General features: G+C 47.3%; 1 protein-coding gene across 6 annotated transcripts in view; it reads left to right on the top strand.

Moving 5' to 3' along the window:
- TET3 (tet methylcytosine dioxygenase 3) overlaps positions 1–19937 on the top strand; it is a 106748-nt gene that overhangs the window by 73646 nt on the left and 13165 nt on the right. For all 6 annotated transcript variants that reach the window (XM_058683663.1, XM_058683664.1, XM_058683666.1 and 3 more), the window contains 6 exons: positions 855–945; positions 7196–7289; positions 14048–14256; positions 16041–16191; positions 18866–18955; positions 19467–19604. In XM_058683663.1, coding sequence (XP_058539646.1) covers positions 855–945; positions 7196–7289; positions 14048–14256; positions 16041–16191; positions 18866–18955; positions 19467–19604 — 773 coding nt within the window. The remainder of the gene's footprint in view (positions 1–854; positions 946–7195; positions 7290–14047; positions 14257–16040; positions 16192–18865; positions 18956–19466; positions 19605–19937) is intronic.

The raw sequence follows: 19937 nt of genomic DNA, 5'->3' as shown, positions 1-19937 counted from the left end.
TTGTGGTAAAATATACGTAACATAAAATTTGCCATTTTTGTACACTGTTTTTAAGTGTACGTTTTAGTGGCATTAACTACACTCACAATATTGTACAACCGTCACCACTACCTGTTTTCAAAACTGTTTCATCCCCCTAAACAGAAACTCGGTACCCAGGAGGCAATAAGTCCTCCTTCTCCACCCCTCCCAGCTCCTGGTGACCTCTAATCTAATTTTTACCTCTATGAACTTGCCTATTCTGGATATCTAATCTAAATGGAATTATGCAATAGTTGTCCTTTTGTGTCTGGCTTATTTCACCGTAATGCTTTCCAGGCTCATCCATGGTGTGGCATGTATCAGAACTTCATTCCTTTTTCTGGTTGGGTAATATTCCATTGTGTAGATACCCCGAATTTTGTCCGTCTATCGATGGACTTTTGTGTTGTTTTCACCTTTTGGCTCTTGTGAATAATGCTGCTGTGACATTGGCATCCAAGTATCTGTTGGAGTCATTATTTTTTATTCTTTTGTGTATATCCCTTGTAGTAGAGTGGCTTGCCTACCCCAGTCTAAACACACAGAGTAGTAAACTGAATTGCAAGGTGGTTACATCACAATCTTGACGACACTTGATTTTACCAGATTCTTCAGTTTTTGCCAATATGCCCTGTGTGTTATGGTGTTTCACTGTGATTTTAATTTGTATTAATGATTCCTAATGGAGTTGAACACATTTTCACATATTTATAAGCCACTCAAATTTCCTGCTTTGTAATGTGCCCATTAGTTTTCCTGTTGGTGGTTTGACTTGCTAAATTAATGTTGATGAGTTGATGCCTCCAAATAATGTTTACTCTGTGTTTCTGCAGAACAAATAGTGGAGAAAGATGAAGGTCCATATTATACTCACCTGGGATCTGGCCCCACGGTAGCCTCTATCCGGGAACTCATGGAGGAGCGGTGAGTGACGCACAAATGTCCAAGGAGAGCTGGGCAAGTTGTTAGTAGAGCATGGAATTGAAGCACCTCTCGTTTTCATTGCCTTGACCAGACCACACACAGAAAGGAAGCCAGGATATCCGGACTGTGGAGGGTTGAATATGGGATTCTCACCCACAGTGCTTCTGGATTTCTCTCTCTGTCTGTTGGTCTGCCCTCTAGATCTTCCCCTCCCCAGCTTTTCTCTCTGTCTTGAAATATTTTCTTACTGATGAGGTCTGGTTAAATGACTCCGTGTCCCATAGTGTTTCCTGAGGTCTGAATTTTGCTGCTGGCTTTTCTGTGCTATTGTCATATTCTTCTGCCCTCTCTGTGGCCTATAAGTTCACAGTCAGAGCTAAAGACTTCATGGAAATCACATCATTTTTTCTTTCTTTCTTGTTTTTCAAAACTACCTCATAGGTGCTATTTTGTATCTCCACTAGGAAGAATATAATGTCTCCTCTTTGGCCAGTAGGCGCCTATTCAGTGTGTCCTGAGTCGTTCTGATACCATCCCAGGAGTCTCTCATAGCTTTCTCGATTCCTTGTACGACTGTATGATCTGGGCTCGCATTCTGTGTCTATCCACGAAGTCCTGGTCCTTTTTATTGGGGGAAAAAGTTTTCAGAAAACAAACTCTGGTACGAGGTGTGCTCATCATTTCTAGGCCATTTCAGTAGAAAGAGCTAAGATGTATGTGTAGATTTTTTATTTTTGTTCTTGATTGTGATTAAATACATCATGAGTTTACATTGACACTTAGAATTCAAACTCAAGACTACACGGTTTTTACATAACAGCCCAGTTTTGTTTTTCTAAGCAGCTCGTGTAGCTAGAGACTTTAAATTTTATGGGTGGGTCCACAGCAGATATTAAATGCTATGAGTTCCAATGTACAGAAAGGTAAAATAGCTTGGTGATTGAGAGCATGTGAACGCTGAAGCTAGACGTAAGGTCTAATCCTGGCCCTGCCACTTCCTGCTGAGTCCTTGGGTAAGTTGCTCTACTGCTCTGTGACTCAGTTTTCTTATCTGCAAAATGGAGATAATGTAAAAGTACATACACATTGTAGGAGAATTATGAAGATAAACTGAATTGATGTCTGGAAAGCACTTAGTGCTTATAGGGAAGTACCACATATAGGGTATCTTGTCTCATACAACATCTACTGATTGAAATCTTATAACAAGCATTAGTATAGCAAAGGCAAAGACTATGTAGACATAAACATGTTTGCTCATACGTATACATCATATACACACAGATGTGTGGAAGGCAGAGTGGCTTAGAGTTTCCCTCAGATCTGGGTACCATATTTTGTCTGAGCAGGGGAGCCAAGTGAATCCTGTCATCAGTCTAGCAGGGAACGTGAGTTTAAACTGAAAAACTGTATTGGCATCCTTGAGTCAAGAAATGGTAAGATGGATAGAGGACTGTGATCTCCCGTAACGACTCTTAATTGTCCTGTACCATCTGGCAACATTTGTATTCAAAGTAGCCCATCAGAAAAGCATTCAAAGACTCAATCTGTAAATTCAAGCCTGCTTGAAAGTGGACCTCTGAGGCCGTGAGAATGAAACATTTAAAACAAGGTGTGTGTTGCCTGTGTGTGCCTTCGTGTGCCAACGTGCATGTGCATTGTGGTGCCAGGGTTGGGGCAGGCAGCATTTTGGCCAGTGACTTTCTGGTGAGAAATAGCGACGCTCTTATTTGCAGGTTGAGGGCTGCAGGGGAGTCACATGTACAAGTTGACCTGGGACAGTTTTTGTGTTTGTTTTTTGGAAGCAGTTCTACAAAATTTCTAGACAGCTCTCTAAATAACTTTTAGTTATGGAAGAGTATGTTTTGAAACAAGGATTAAGAGATAGTGATAGAGTTGAGATTTGTCCTTCCCCCCCCCCCCCCATTGCTTTAAAAATAACAGCCAAGTGTAGAGTCTTCAGAAACTGATCCAAGGGAGGAATTCCTGTCGAGACCAGGAATACTTGTGTTTTTCCTCAGCAGCTGGTTTATTTTTATCTTAAGGACCTTGTAAATTATGTAACAGATTGTATTTCCATCTTTGTTGGCTGCTGGTTAAGCTTAGAGCCAGATTTGTGTACCCCCTATTGGGAGGAATGTAATTTCTCATCTTTGGCCCATGAGAACCTATTCAGGTTCACTCCTGAGTCCTTTTGACATAATCCTAAGAAACCTTCATTAGCTTCCTGATTTCTCATATGATGAAATTTTCTAGGCTCGTCTCTCAAAAATGCACACAAGACCGTACTGCTTGCATTCTGTGTACCAACATTACGTTCATCTTTTCCCCCCCTTTACTCTGATTTCATCACCTGTTTTTATCTTAATAGACATCTTTTTTTTTTTTTTTTTTTTTTTTTTTTTTTTTAAGTTTTCTTGTGGAACAAGGAGAGGAATGAATAACCAGTGAACATCACCAGGCTGGGGGTCTAGTTTGTGAATGGTCCAGGCTGTCTCCCCCACCCTCTCTCTATAGGACCACTCTACCGCCAGAAGTGGGACAAAGTCAGGAAGGGGAAACGAGCTGAAATCAAGGAGACGTTGTTGCTTTTAGCTTCTCTGGTAAAGATTTGGAAAAAGGAGGGGCAGTCAAACGCAAATCCTAAAATATTATCCCAATTTATTTGTGGGTTCCACACATGGGAATCCAGGTCCCCACTGATGTACATTCTTGTGGTCAGTTGTACAAACCCGTATCTCAGAATGGTGTGCTGCACAGAGCCCCATGTCATCTATCTGGGAAGGGGATTCTCTGCAGCCTAGGAGCTCATTAAATGTTTATTCTAAAAACAGAGAATCACCACTGTGCTAGCAGATCCTCTGAGTTTAGGGAACTAGTCTCATTACTGGGTGGTAAAGGTAACCCCAAAGAAGTACAACTTTAGATCAGTGGCTATCAAACTTGAGCGTGCTTCAGGGTCTCCTGGAGTGCTTGTGAAAGCACAGATCCTTGGCCCTACCCCAGAATTCCTGACCCAGCAGGGCTGGGATGAGACCTGAGAGTCTGTATTCCTCCCAAATTCCCAAGTGATGCTGATCTCAGCACCATCCTTTGAGAACCACTTGCTAAGATGATCAGGTTATCTTTCAAGATAAGGTTTCAGCCTATTCTTTTCAGACTTAGCTTAGGGTCTAGGAGTTCATCTGTATGCAGGAATGAACATTATTCAGATGTTCTAGAATATCATTTTAATGCTAGGCCAGAGAGTAAGACATTTAAGAAAAAAGAGCTAAATCCGGAGTTGATTGGTTGTCATTAAGCACAGAGAAATTTCTCGTTTCAGGAAAAAAAAAGAAAAAGAAAAGGTCTAGCTGATCAGAGTGCTTGGCCCTTTTATTTGCTCTTGAATACGAAGTTCAGTGCAGAAAGTGTTCCTCTGATGGGTGGGATGGGGGGAAGGTACTGGTCAGAGAGCTCGTGTCAGTGTCCTCTGCTCACCCTCCTGAGGGGAACACAGTATCCTGTTTCGGTGAGAGCAGCGTGGACGCCTCGGGCTGTTCATCCCACAGGGACCCCAGGACACACCAAGCACCCAGGCTTTGCACTTGGGGGCCACTTCCTGATAAATGTTTGTGAAATTGAAAGTTTTCCAGGAACCAAACAAAAGCAGCACTATCTGGTCTTTTCCTCTTGAGCCAGGCCACACTATATAAACTCCCCCAGAGTCCTGTCTCCAAACACATTCTATAAGGGACTAACATAGCCTTAGAATTTTAATGTGCTAATTATCAGAAACACTTTTCACCTTGACAATGTGCTCTGTTTCACTCAAGAAACCAAAGAAACCGTACATCAATACTTTAAAAAAATGTATTCTCTTTCCCAATTACCAAAATAAAACCTGTCTATAAAAGTCTTTTTTAAAAAAAGTTTAGAATAAAGCCTTCCAGCAATTATCCAGAAGAAACCTTTTTTAAAAAGTTTGATGTCTACTCTTTAGTTTTTTGTCAGCATTTATAGATGCGCATATATAGAGAGATTTTAAATCAAATGGGATCAGTCATAATGTACCCACTATTTGTAGCCGCTACCCCTCCAGCCCCCAGCTTAATTTCTTCCATGTTAGTACATAGAATTCTGTCGAATCCCTTTTAATGGCTACATGGTTTTCCAACATACAGAAGTTTATTATATTTATTATAGTTTAGCCAATTCTGTACTAGATATTTCAGTTCCTAATTTTTCAGTTGTTGGCACTCCAAGGAACACCTTGTGCCTAACTCTTGGTGTATCTGTACAGTTATTTCAGAGGTGTGGAGATTCCTGGAAGTGGAGTGGATGAGATAAAGGAATACAGATCTCCCTCGCTACCCAAAAGTAGAGCATCCCTTTGAAAACTTTCCTAAACTGAAAATGGCAATGAAGCGAAGAAGCAGTTACCATTAATGTATATGGGAAAACGTCTGAGTGTTCCTGGACCCCCCAAAATAATCTCTTTTAGGCTTTCTGATACCTTAAGATAAATCAAGATAAAGCACAGATGCTCACAGATGCAGTTCCGCTCTCTGGTGGCTGGAATGCTGAGTGCAGTTCCTGGGCCAGGAGCTTGGTGGCGCCACTCTCGCGGCACCACTTGGGGTGTGCACTGCCTCTGTAATGGCTCGTTGCCAAACGAACGCTGAACGCTATTTTCATTCTTTGCCTTTCTTCGTAAAAGCAAAAATTCTCTTTGGATTTCTTCTGGTTACCAAAAAAAACAGGTACTGATGTAGGTCTTTCGTAAAAGCAAAGTGGCATAACATGAGCTTCTGAAAGGTGAGGGATACCTGTATGTGTAATTGTCTATGTGTGTTTGTAGAGACTATGTTAACTGTAGTGTGTATGATGAGATATCTCTCTATTAAAGTAGTATATTAAAAAGGGCCATGACCAGAGTGGATTCATTACAGAAATATAAGGATAGTTTGATTTAGATACTCTGTTAAAATAGCACATTCATATTAATTGATCAAAGGAAGACAAAAACAGTCATCTGTGTCCTTTGTTGCTAAAAGTGCTTTTGATAAAAAGAACCCATTCTTGATTAAAAATCAAGGCTTGAAGATGCCTTCAAACTAAGTCAGTCTCTGTCTCTTTCCCAAACTCAGCCAGCTTCCTTCTCAGTGATGAATAGTTGGCAACATTTTACAATCAAGTGAGGAAATAAGCAGAGATGCTCACTAGCACTTCAGAAGCCTTGGCTGGTACAGTGAGGCAAGACAGTGAAAGAAGGGCATGAAGAGTGAACAGGAGGAGGTGACAAATCACCCTGTTTGTCAATGATATGATTTTGTGCCTGAAGCTAAAAAGCTATTAAAAATAAGACGGTTCAGTAAGATGGCTACTTATGTTGTTAAGAATTAATATTTAGCAGGCTCTCTAAGCCTCACGCAGGAGCTTCAAAACACTTTAAACACTGCATCCCTATGGATTATGTAATTTGTTCTCCTTCCAAGCCCGGGAAGTATGGGCCCTTTTTGTCTTCATGTTAGATTAGGAAACTCAGGCCTTGAGAACTTCAGTCATTTGACTACAGTGCTGCAGCCAGAAAGTGGCTGGGTGAGCATTCAAGCCACCGATGCCTGTGGCACCATAGTTGTGTGGCCTTGGGCAGGTCAGTTCAGCTCTGGAGCCATAGTTTGATCACTTCTGAATTAGACGGTCTCGGAATCCCCGAGTGTGTGTGGGCCAGGGCACGAGTGCGTGCAGTGTGTGTTTACTGCCAGGGCAGTCTCGGAGCCAGATGGTGCTTGGTAGGGTCACTTCCCCTGGCCTCAGCTCTCTGTCTTCATCGTGTTCAAATGTCAGCTGGGGATTGTTGAAAGAAAACAGTAAGATTTTCCCCCATTTATTTTCTTCTGTTTATTGAGTGTATAAATAACAGGGTGACTCCACTAACAAGGCTGGATACAAATGCCCATGTTTAGCCTTTGGTTTGAGTACCTTCCCTGGAGGTTCAGAATAATAATCAGGGACACTGTGTTTGATGACCCCCTCTACCCTGAGACAGAGCTGGGCAAGATGGACCGGAGGCCCTGTGGGCCTGTACGTGGCTGCTGTGTCTCCAGAGGCTCTAAGCACAGAACAAACATTTAAATCCTTCTCCTTCTCTGTTGACCCCGCAGTAACTAAACCCATGCTGAAGCACACTGAGGCTTGCCTTCTTACCATAAGCTGCTCTCTTCTGGGGCTTCACTGTGCTGATGGTGGCTTCTGTCTCCCTCACCAGGTATGGAGAGAAGGGGAAAGCCATCCGGATTGAGAAGGTCATCTACACTGGGAAGGAGGGGAAGAGCTCACGCGGCTGCCCCATTGCAAAGTGGGTGAGTGTCAACCCTGTGGTGGGGGCTGCTGCCTCACTTCCCTCACCGCAGGCCAGGCCAGAGGTGTGTGTGTGGAAACAGACATGTTTATTGTTCAGGGGAACGTGGGAGCTTGCATCTGTGCTTGGTTAGAGTCATTTTCCCCCAGCCTGAGCTAGCCTCGTTTTATCTAAACACCAGCCCCTGGCACCCTGGGCTGGCCTCAGAAAAGCTCTAGTCATTATGCTTGGTTCATACTCTCCCCGTGGATCAGGGATGTGGTTGAGGGGAGGCTGAAAGATGTCATCTTACTCAAAGCTGGGCCCCACTGTGCACCATTTGACGCCTCTGCCCCTCCATATGCCGGTGGCGTTCCTATCTCTGGTCCAGAAGAACTAGCTAGGCCTCTAGGCAGGGCCGGGGACAATCTTGCATCTGCTTTACTTCTGAGCCACTGTTCCCTATAAGGCAGCCTGAGTGTCCCAGCGAGGGGAGCGTCAGTGACTGTGACCCTCGTTTCACCCCCACACAGTTTTCTGACCTTGCTCTTCCAGTCCTCGAGGAGATATTTAGCATCACTGCAGAAGCTCAAGAGCAGCAGCAAGTCATCAGGTGTGAGCTCAGCACTGTGCTGGGTGCTCGGTATGGGGATATGCCTCGAAAATGAAAGGGTCTGTCCCTGTGCCCAAGCTGCTTATGGTGTAGAGACACATGAGATAAGATCACGGAGACTTGAGTGATCAAGGTCCAATTATGAGAGGCGAACTCAGTGCAGTAGAGTTCAGGGTCAAGGGATATGAATGGTGGGAGGAACGTGAGGCTTTGTTTCTCAGAGGAGGGTGATGTGCATGGGATCACAAATACAGGGCCACATTAAATGGGCTGATGAGGGGCGCCTGGGTGGCTCAGTCGGTTAAGCGTCCGACTTTGGCTCAGGTCATGATCTCATGGTTCGTGGGTTTGAGCCCCATGTCGGGCTCTGTGCTGACAGCTCAGAGCCTGGAGCCTGTTTGGGATTCTGTGTCTCCTCTCTCTCTGCCCCACCTTCCCTCTCGAAAATAAATAAACATTAAAAAGTTCTTTTAAAAAATAAATAAATGGGCTGATGGGAGAGCAGAAGCATTTCTGGCAAGGAGAGTCATGTGAGCAAAGGTAATAGGCTGTGTGAATATACAGCTCACTGAGTGAGAGAAGGTGGGAAGAAGACCTTTGTCAGCCTGTGTCCATGTGCACATGGCTGTTTTTGTCTCGTATACGCCATACCTTTGCACCTTTGTTTTTAATGAATATGAAAGGTGTCTGTACCTGAACTATCACATACCTTTTTTTTTTTTTAGCAATTTTCGGTCAGTATTGCAGAATTATATATAATAAAAGAATCTGGAGCTATATAGAGCCTTCACAGGTATGAGGAAGTATAGTGTCCCCACCCTCCTGAAAGATAGGTATTACAGTGGGAGGGGGACTGTATCCGTCTGTGGCTGATCAGGGTGCAGTGTTATCCCTCAGAGAACCCATCAGCGACATGGCATCTGCCCTTATTTCTGCTAATCCATGTAGTCATTGGAGAATTCCACAGTCCTGGATGGGAAACTGAAGATCCTCACACAGGTGGAGCCTGGGGACTTTTCCATCTTCAGAAACAGTTGGATCAAGGGAAGAAAACAACTGGCTATGTAGGTGGTGTCGAAGAAGAGAATATGCATTTCTGGCCCCAGAGCTCTGGGGAGCAGCACCTGTGCCTCTGCTAGGGCTGAGGAAGGAGGTGCCCAGGTGAAGCAGTGAGCTTAGTTCCTGGGGGCAGGAAGAGGGAAGCAGAATGATGGAGGGGGAGGAACTTGGTCTTCACACGTTGGTCCTCCAGGGTCTGTGTGCAGATGCCCAGAGCAGAGCACACGTGGCACCTGATGTTTTGTCCAAAAGATGAAACAGCTCATGGGTGTCACCAAACACCAGTGAGTGATGCCAGCTTTGAAAGAAAAGCCCAGATAGAAGGGAATGCATAGTGACTACGTTCCCAGAGGTGGGGAAATTCTTGTATCTGACGAGGGAAGATAAAAGGAGAGAGGAAAGAAATGGTGTTTTATAGGAAGGGCAAATGGTGGTAGGTCATAGACTATTACAGTGGTAAGAAAATGGTGGTGCAGAGTTGTGTTTTTCTTTTCTAGCTATCTCCCTTAGTGCAGTGGACTTCTCTTGGTTTTTGCCTACACAGCCACCAAATACCCTATCTGTTTTGGTGGTAGAGCTCATCTAAAGAGTTCTACCTCTTTGGAAGTTAGAGAAGGGCAGGTGTTCCCTTCCCCTGCTCCCCCCACCCCCATCCACACACACACACTGGGAAGTGACCCATAAGTGCCAAGAGGGGCAGATTGTCCTTAGTGTCAGCGTGGCGTCAAGAACCCAGGCAGTAGTCTGTGGCTACGGGCGAGCGGCAGCATCCAGCTGCCTGTGGTTCTTCCTGCCCACCGCCTGTTCTGGTCTCCCATCTAGAGCCTGGGTTTTCATCTGAACCAGGTTCATGTCTTTGTCCACAGCCTGAACCCCCAACCAGTAGGTTCATCTAAAAGCAGTGTGTCTGACAAATTCTAGACTTGCCTGGCCAGGCTCTTGGGGGACAAAGTTGAGGCGCATCATGGGTACCCAGCAAATGTGTGTTGAGAGAAGGATCTAAGAGAGCAGTGAGATAGCCCAGGGAGCCCACTGATAATCTGCGGTTTTGAGGTGGCTTGTACAGAGTATGGAAGTCGGCAAGCATGGGAGTAAGGGAGTGACCAGGTAGCATTCCAAAGGCTCAGAATAAATGGAGACATGCCAGAAGCAAACACCACAGACAGCAAAAATGCGCTTTGGATACAAGAACCTTGGAGATGCTGCTTGGGCCAGTCTGTAAAGATAACAGGGGTCAGAAAGCAGATATTTGAAGGCCTCTTGAGGGCAGGGTTGGAACAGACCTCCTGGGGAACCCCAAGGGTTGGAACTAAGTACCGGGAGTAGAAAGACAGATGTGGGCTTCCTTTGGTGCTGTGCTATTCTTGTTCAGTGCACGGGGGATTCCTGCCCAGCTGGGGGGGGGGGGGGCGGGGTGCTATCTGTGTCTGTGGTGGGATATGAACCATCCGTATGGCCACACTCAGGTACTGGTGTCTTCCTGCCTTCCCTTGGCCTTTTGATTTTTGCGCTTGGTGCATTCAGTCCTGCTGGCTTCCTTCCTTCATAGTGTGGGTAGGGAGCTCCACTTTATTGTTTTCTTATAGTTTTTTTGAGTGTACCCATCCGCCTGTGAGGGTGTGGCCACAGAGAGCTGTCTGCTTGTGCTTATCACGTTTATGTGTTTGCCACTTGGGAAACCAAAGAGACGTGGCCTCAACCTCAGCTTTGGTAGGTCAGGTGTTTCCCTGTGTGCTCTGAACACATGTTGCACGTGAGGGCGATTAATTAGCCAGTGCCCTACCCTGGGCACTGAGCAGAGATTGACAGTAGTGCCTCAGAAACCCTGGTGGCAGGGACTGCTATCTTATCAGTACCTGTGATGTGTGATCGTGAACCTGTGTTCACGATGTGCCCGGCTCAGTCTGCGGAGGCCAGGCAATCGCACAGGGAGCTCTAATGCTGCATGACTTAATGACATGTTCGTGTGTTACTGATCCCAGAAAGTTTTAAAAATAATGATATAACCGATGCTTCTGTGGGTTGGCTCAGAGCAGGAACTCATGGGCCAGGGATATATTTTGTTTAACATGTCCCTGAAAATTTTGAAGGAAATCCTGACCTCTGCTACAACCTGGATGAACCTTGAGGCTGTTATGCCAGGGACCAATTCTGTATGACTCCACATGTATGAAGCACTGCCAGTAGTCAAACTATTCAGAGAGTCACAAAGCAGAATGGTTGTTACCATGGACTAGGGGCCAGAGAGAAGGGAGAGTGAGTGCTAAGTGGGTACAGAGTTTCTGTTTGGGAAGATAGAACGTTGTAGAGGTGGATAGAGGTCTGGTGACGGCTGCAGAACAGCGTGAAGGTACTTATGCGACTGAGCCATACACTTAACAATGGCTGCAGTGGTAAATTTTACGTCATGTGTATTTTACCGTGATTTTAAAAATTGAATTAGGTGCTCACATCTTTGAAAGGAGAGATTTCATGTAAAAATCTAGGTTTCTGTTTTCTTCTTGTTAAAATTGGAAGAGGTAGCTGCACTAGGCTGGGATTCCCATCAGGCAGTGGTTGATGGAGAGAAGGCCTGGCTTACCCATTTTGAAGGGGCGTGTGCTTTTTCACTTGGCCATGGTCCACACCACCCCCAGTTGTCCATCTGGCCCACTTTCCTTATTTATACTGCCTGCCTGGCTGCCTCTGTGGACAGCTCCCTGCACTGCTGTACTCATGACCAAGTGCGTCTCCAGCCCAGGCCTCTCCTGACCTCCAGACCCAGTGTATTGGGGTCTTACTAGAAATAGTCACTCAGACATTCCCAAGTAGCCCCAGCATGTTCCCAGTTAACTCATCAGTAAACAACCCCCACTCCACCCACTGTCCTGTGCCACAAAAGTGGAAGTCCGTTTAAGACTTTGCCCTGTCCCTTGGGGTGCCTGGGTGGCTTGGTCAGTTAAGCATCCGACTTCGGCTCAGGTCATGATCTCACGGCCCATGAGTTCGAGCCCCGCGTCGGGCTCTGTGCTGACAGCTCAGAGCCTGGAGCCTGTTTCAGATTCTGTGTTTCCCTCTCTCTCTGCCCCTCCCCTGTTCATGCTCTGTCTCTCTCTGTCTCAAAAATAAATAAACGTTAAAAAAAAAAAAAAAAGACTTTGCCCTGTCCCTCAGCCCCTAGAGTCAGATGGTCCCAAGGTCACTTTTCTCCTCAATGAGTCTGAATACATTCCTTTTCCTGTTTCATTCCCCACTGCCCTACTTCAGCACTTTATCCACTTTTGTTTGTATTTTGTTTGTTAGTGGTCTCCCTGTCACTCTCCCCCTCCACCCTGCCATCTGCCTGCTCCTCTTCTAGAGCAGGAAGCTACTTATGAAAGCCCCTTGTACAGACTTTTTTGTGGAACCCCTGCCTTGAGTTCTTTTCCCCTGAAAGCCCTTCCCAGTCTGCCCTCATCCCTCCCCTCTTCACAGGCCCTCATTTTATCAGGTCACAGAATTAGTTTGGGCTCTTATGGGAGATCAGCCATCTCGTCCCCCAGCTCCCGGGCCCTTTGCCATGCCGCATCTTTTTGGACAGAGTTCTGGGTGTGAGAGTTAGGTGAGAACCTGGCTGGGCAGCAGTGCAGAGCCCAAGGCCCTTGCTTTTGTTTTCTTTAAGAGCCTTATTGAGATATAATTCATACGCCATACAATTAATTTTTTAAAGTTGTGTTAAAGTATACATAACATAAAATTGGCCATTTTAACCATTTTTAAGTGTACTGTTCAGTGGTATCCACTACATTCACATTCTTGTTTTGTTTTTGAGAGAGCGAGGGAGGGGCAGAGGGAGGGGGAGAGAGGATCTTAAGCAGGCTCCACGCTGTCCGTGCAGAGCCCGGCACAGGCCTTAATCCCACAACCCTGGGTTCATGACCTGAGCTGAAATCCAGATGCTCCACTGACTGAGCCACCCAGGCACCCCAACATTCACATTGTTTTGCAACCATCACGACTCTGTATTTTCAAAACTTCTTCACCATCCCATGCAGAAACTCTATACCCGTTAAGTAATAATTCCCCACGCTCTCCGCCCCAACCCTGGCAGCCACTGTTCTACTTTCTGTCTCTATGAATTTGACTATTCTAGGTACCCTCTGTAAGTGGAATCACACAGTGTGGATCCTTTAGTGTGTGGCTTCTTTCGCTTAACATGATGTTACCCAGGTTCATCCATGTTGTCGCATGAGTCAGATTTTTCTTCCTTTTTAAGATTGAGGACTATTCCGTTGTTTGGAGGGAATAGTTTGTTTAGGGAATATTCCGTTGTTTGTTTATCCATGCATCCACTGATGGACTCTTGTGTTGTGCCCGCTGTCTGGCTGTTATGAACAGTACCTGACCCAGTCCCTGCTCTCAGTCACCCTGGGTATATTCCTAGGAATTGCTCGGTCATATGGTAATTACATATTTAGCTTTTGGAGAAACTACCTAAAATTGTTTTCCACAGCACCAAGGCCCTTATTTTTTAATTAAAATCATACAGATATGCAGCATTTTCTCTGTAAATATTTTAAGATACATAAAAATCTCTGAATATATTTTGGCTTACCAATTTATCTGTGTGTTTTTAGTCCTAAGTCTGTGTAATTCATCAGTAACTTCCGTTTTGTAGTAAATATTTTTTATTTTACTCTTAAAAAATAACTTTTGGGGACGCCTGGGTGGCGCAGTCGGTTAAGCGTCCGACTTCAGCCAGGTCACAATCTCGCGGTCTGTGAGTTCGAGCCCCGCGTCAGGCTCTGGGCTGACGGCTCGGAGCCTGGAGCCTGTTTCGGATTCTGTGTCTCCCCCTCTCTCTGACCCTCCCCCGTTCATGCTCTGTCTCTCTCTGTCCCAAAAATAAATAAAAAAAAAAATTAAAAAAAAAATAAATAACTTTTGTATTTATTATTCCTTAATTGTAACGGTCTCTTAGCCTGTATGGTTGCCATTACCAGGTTGTGGTATCCTGTGGACACTGCCCTAAAGACCTGCGTCCCCAGGTCTGGTCAGCAGAGGTGGGGGGTGTATGGCATCCCATGCAGAGGAGTGTGGGGCATGGCTCCCACAGTTAGCAGTGCCCTCCCCACCCCACCCCCCTGCAGGTGATCCGCAGGCACACGCTGGAGGAGAAGCTACTGTGCCTGGTGCGGCACCGGGCAGGCCACCACTGCCAGAACGCGGTGATCGTCATCCTCATCCTGGCCTGGGAGGGCATCCCCCGCAGCCTCGGAGACACCCTCTACCAAGAGCTCACCGACACTCTCCGGAAGTACGGGAACCCCACCAGCCGGAGATGTGGCCTCAACGATGAGTACGTGGGTGGGATCTCGGCGCGCAAGGGTTGGGGTGGCTGGGCCAAGTGTCCATTGGCAGGGCCTTGGGGGGCAGATGCAGGGGGAGACCCTGGGCCCCCCCTGAGGGTGGCGCTGGCCCCTCCCAGGGCCCTGTCTGTCCTGCAGTCGGGACTGTGATGAAAGAAGTTCTCCCACAATCCTGACCTGGGTTCTTCTGGTCCCGGCAAGAGAAGGGTCCCTTGACTTGGCTTGGCTCTGCCGGTGAACCTCAGAGGGACTCTGAGGTTCTAATGGTGAAACAGCTATGAGTGCATGAGTGTCCCACAAATCTAAGGCATCAGTGGTATTCATAAAACCTGCCCCTCTAGGGCCTTTTAAAATTAAGGCGTTTAAATTAAATGCCACTTTTTAAATTAAGGTGTTTTTCTTTTTTTTTTTAATTTTTAATGTTAATTTTTGAGAGAGAGTGCGTGCGAGCGGGGGAGGGGCAGAGAAAGAGGGAGACAGACTCTGAAGCAGACTCCAGGCTCTGAGCTGTCAGCACAGAGCCCAACACAGGCTCAAAACCACGGACTGCAAGATCATGACCTGAGCCCAAGTCGGACGCTTCACCGACTGAGCCCCCGAGTCCCCCACCCCCACTTCTTAAATTAAGGTATTTTTACTTAGATCTACAGTTTGAAGAGGTTTCTTTTTAAGTACCAGTTAGGTAGCATACAACATAGTATCGGTTTCAGGTGTCCAAGTTTGAAGAGTTTTGACAAATGTTTACAGTCACGTAGCCGCCGCGCGAAGATGTATAACCATTCCATCATCCCCTCCAGTTCCCCTGTGCCTGCTTTGTAAGCAAGTTTCCTTCTGCCCGTGGCAACCACCATTCTTGCTTCTTGTCCCTGTGAGTTTGCCTTTGCAAGAATGTTGTAGAGACGGAACCATACGGGGTGTAGCCTCCTGAGTCTGGCTTCTTTTTCCCCTGAGCGTAGCGTTTCTGGGCTTCAGCTGTGGAGGTGTGTAGCTCATTCTTTCTGATTGCTGAGTAGTTTGCCACTGCTGGACGCCTCACAGTTCATTTACCCACTCCCCAGTTGAGGGGCATCTGGAGCATTTCCAGGTTTGATTAGTTGTTGGATTATAATGTCAGTGTTTATTTATTTAAAGGCCTGTCAGCACCTGAGCCTGAAGGAAGCAGGCGTGTTCAAACTCTATAGCCCATGTCACTTCCCTGATTGTGTTGTTTGTGTTGGAACCCGTCATGATATTAGTGTTAAGGCAAAGTATAAACCTTACTGGGGTTTTGACTAGATTTTTCCCACTTGTCTCAAAACACCCAGGGGTTTCTCCCAGCAACAGATTCCACAAAAAATCTTTTTAATGTTTGTTTATTTTTGAGAGAGACAGAGTGCGAGCTGGGGAGGGGCAGAGAGAAGGAGACACAGAATCCCAAGCAGGCTTCAGGCTCTGAGTTGTCAGCACAGGGCCCGACTTGGGGTTCGAACTCAGGAACCGTGAGATCATGACCTGAGCCGAATTCTGACGCTTAACTGACTGAGCCACCCAGGCTCCCCTCCCAAAGACAGATTCTTAGACCTTCAGGCTCAGGGGTGGGAGCAGAAAGGGCTGCTCAGAGCTGACTACTCTATGCGAGGAAATTTGGGGAAGGAGTTAAAGGCGGGAGGGATGTGGTCCCAGTCACTGGGAGACCATGGGTGCCAGGCCTCAGCAGGACCTCCCCCCTGATGTAGGAGGACGATTTCCGAACAAAAAATGTGTCTGTATGCCTAACGTGTGATGCGTATTGCAGCCGGACCTGCGCTTGTCAAGGCAAAGACCCCAACACCTGCGGTGCCTCCTTCTCCTTTGGTTGTTCCTGGAGCATGTACTTCAACGGCTGCAAATACGCTCGGAGCAAGACGCCTCGCAAGTTCCGCCTCGTGGGGGACAACCCCAAGGAGGTAAGCAGAGTTCGCGGAGCGGTGGGGCCCTCCGGCTCGTCCTACCCTGCCTCCCGTCTCTGGTAGTGTGGTGGGGGGTGGGTTAGCACACCCTGACTCACATGTGCAGATAATGCAACTGGCTTTATTTTGTTAACTGACCTTATCTTGCTGGGAAGTAAGGTATGTGGGGTGTGGTGTGGAGGGGTGTGATGAGTGAAAAATTAAACCTAACCAATTATGGGCATTTCAGACTCTCCCAGCTTAAAACAGTCTCTTTAAGGTAAATGGTCAAATTCCTCACCAGAATTTGATCTTCTTCAAGAGTCATTTCTTTTCTTCATTCTTTCTAAGATGTGTTTGTAGGGGTGGGAGGTATGGCAGGAAGAGGCCTCTAGGCCTCGGCCACTTTCTGGGGCCAGTGCTGGGCTTCCCGAAGTGCCCCTCATTCTACCTGGCAGCCAGGCACATGTCTCTGTGCGGTTGTCCACATTTCCAGGCCCTTGCTGTCTTCTTGCTGGGAGCCTAGCCTGTCTCTTGGGCACTGGACTAGGGTCCACAATGGCCTCCTGTCTGCAGCCTCCCGGTCAGGTCAGGCTGCCTTCCTCCCTGCCCCTTCCCCTCTGTTGCTGTGCTTGTGAAGGCCATCCCAGGAGGTGGTCTCCACGCAGAGTTCCAAATGCAGAGAAGGTACAGGTCTGTCTGGGCTCCCTGCCATCTGCCCCCGAACCTACCCCCTCCCCACTACCTGAGCTCTTGTGAGGTAGGGTACTGGGTCCTTTTGTGGGGATCTAGGCAACATCTTGATCCCCAGTTCTATCTTCCACATCTCCCTGAGCTCCTTGTACAAGAAGGGTTTCCTCCTTTTCCATGGGCGTGGGGACTCCCCTGGGGCACACGTTTTTCTACCCTATGTGTAATAAACTTCTATGCTTTGGGTATCCAGTCGTGCTTTTCAGAAGTAAAAGGAAGCATTTTCAAGTGCAGAACTTTATTTGCCTCAAAGCCTGGCTTTTAGACTATTGCATAAGCTAGTTTGATAGTCTGATTTGACACTGGACTTTTCTCGATGGTGGCATCCGCCCTCCCCTGGAAGCAAGTTGTTTCAATGCAGTTGTTTCAATGAAGAGAGGAGCCCCAGGGCCACAGGAACTAGGAATGACCAGGAGTGAAAAGGCATTGCTTTAATTTCTCACACGTACTTCCCCTGTTCTATCAGCTGCCATTTCTGTGCACTTACTTAGTGCTGAGTATTCTGGCCAGCACCTCACAGGTGTGCATCTCCGTTAACCTCAAGACACCCCAGATGTAGGCCCTGTTGCTACTCACCTTACAGATGAGGCAAATGGCTTGCCCAGAGCCTTGTGGCAGTAATGGTGAAGTCAGGCCTGGGTCTTCCCAGAGCTCATGGGCCTCAGCCCTGTGCTGTGCTGGCCGTGGGCTTACCATGTTGGTGGCAGCCTCTGGGCTGCAGCCAGAGACAGGCCGCTGGCAGTGGCTGGCAGCTCTGGCCACCCTACTGGACAGACCGCTGAGCCATTGGTCTTGCTCTTCCATCTCTACTTCTATGAACTTGGTTCTTTTTCTCTCTTCTTCCTCTTTCTTCTCTGCAAACTCTTCATGCCTGTCTGTGCTCAAGGCCTTGTAGAAACAGCCCCCCCCCCCCCAGCTCTACCTGCCACCCTCAGAGGGCCAGGGAGAGGCTGTGGATACCTGAAACCCTTGGCCAAATGTAGCTGGGGTGCGGCTGCTTTGTCTGGGGCAGCACTATCCAGTGGAACTCCTTCTGTGATGATGGAAATGTTCTCTGTAAAAAACGTGTAGCACAGGAGCCACATGTAACCACTGAGCACTTGAAATGTGGCTCGTAAAACGGGAACTGGGTTTTTAATTTTATTTAACTTTCTTTAGATGTTTACTTATTACGAGAGAGAAAGAAAGTGAGTGGGGGAAGGGCAGAGAGAGAGAGAGAGAGAGAGAGAGAGAGAATCCCAAGCAGGCTCCATGCTGTCAGCACAGAGCCCCACATGGGGCTCAATCTCACAAAGGGTGAGATAGGACCTGAACCAGATGAAGAGTCAGACACTTAACCAACTGAGCCATGCAGGCTCAGAGCTGACTCTCTGTGCCCCAATTTTATCTAATTTTAATTAAATTTAATATATATTTCAGAAGCAGCACAGAGCTCATGATAACACATGCAATGGTGCAGGTCTAGAGAATAGAGTGCCCCTGGCTCATGACAGGCTCTGGGCCTGGCTGGCTGTGGAATTCCTGGCTTAGACTTTGACCCGCCCCTCTCTGCCTTCATTTGCCTGCCTGCAACACCAGAAGAAAAAGCCACACCTTTTGATCCTGCTTTTACCTGCCTACTTCATCGAACTTCTGACCTAGGGTGTTGAGCACTCAAAACCAACAACCTGTTTTATGTGTTCTGAGCGGCACTGAGCTAGTAGCTTAGCAGTCAGGATGGCTGGACCTTCAGGACACAGCTTTCCCTGAGCTTCTGTGTCTCCAACATTAAAACAGACATGGTACCCTATGCCTCCCAGATGGAACCTGTAAAAACACCTGATGGCACTTCCTACCTTCCCAGCAACCCAGCGGTGGTTCTAGAATGGAGGTTAATTTCCAGTGTGTAGAGTTTGCCAGGTGGGGCTGGTTTGGATACGTGTGACTGCTGTTCTCTCCACAGGAAGAAGTGCTCCGGAAGAGTTTCCAGGACCTGGCTACTGAAGTCGCTCCCCTGTACAAGAGGCTAGCTCCCCAGGCCTATCAGAACCAGGTACTGGGTCTTGGGCTTTTCTCTGCCCACGTGTCATCTGCATCTCTGTCCGTGTTACCTGAAGTCAGGAAATGGGAGAGTGGGCTCATTTGTGCCCCTTATGGGAAAAGCTCAGCTAGAGATAGAGCAGTGATGTAGGTCTTTGATGAGATCCTTTCTTGACAACGAGCTAACTGCATCCCAGACCATCTTTCCCCTATCCCTTGCTTTCGTGCCTCCCCCCATAGTAATCTTTCACCTCTCCTGGTCTGGCTTCTCCTGGGGAGGCTCAAGTTTCTCTCTCCTGTCACCTGTGCATCTCCCAGATGAGGTGAGGAGGACTTGAGTTAACCCAGAAGGAAGTAATTTCTACGGAGGCTTCATCCGGAAAGCCTACCTCCTGCGGCCCCTCTGCAAGGCCTCCATGGTCCTTAACCTCCTTCCCTCCAAGACCTAGCTTTGCCTCCTCAGCACAGAATCTAGGCCACTGACCTCAGGTCACACGAGCAGTTCTCCTTGGCTGTCCACACAGGTGACCAATGAGGAAATAGCGATTGACTGCCGCCTGGGGCTGAAGGAAGGGCGGCCCTTCTCAGGGGTCACAGCCTGCATGGACTTCTGTGCCCATGCCCACAAGGACCAGCATAACCTCTACAACGGCTGCACAGTGGTAAGGAACCCTGGACCTGTCACAGCTCCCCCTGCGGGATGGTCCTGGGAGGGGGACTGGTTTAAGCAGACAGGTGGGCTCAGAGTAGGGAGGGACCTGGAGACAAGAGTCTCAGATCTCTGGGAGGTGCCCTGCCATACTGGCTGCCCCTGCCCACTTCTCTGAGAAATGCATGGACCGGAATGCTTGGACAAGGCTGGTCTCGTCTCCATGTCTTAGGTGGATGCTGTAGAACACAGTCTGTTGGGCACCTGGAGTCCTTACCTAAAGACTGTTCCAGGTCTCTGTGAACACTGGATTTAAATCCAAACCATTCTTTTTTTTTTTTTTTTT

Source organism: Neofelis nebulosa, chromosome 9, assembly GCF_028018385.1.
Source record: "Neofelis nebulosa isolate mNeoNeb1 chromosome 9, mNeoNeb1.pri, whole genome shotgun sequence".
Taxonomy (NCBI): Eukaryota; Metazoa; Chordata; class Mammalia; order Carnivora; family Felidae; genus Neofelis; species Neofelis nebulosa.
Note: the sequence above shows the minus strand (reverse complement) of the source record. Positions and strands in the feature narration are given on the sequence as shown.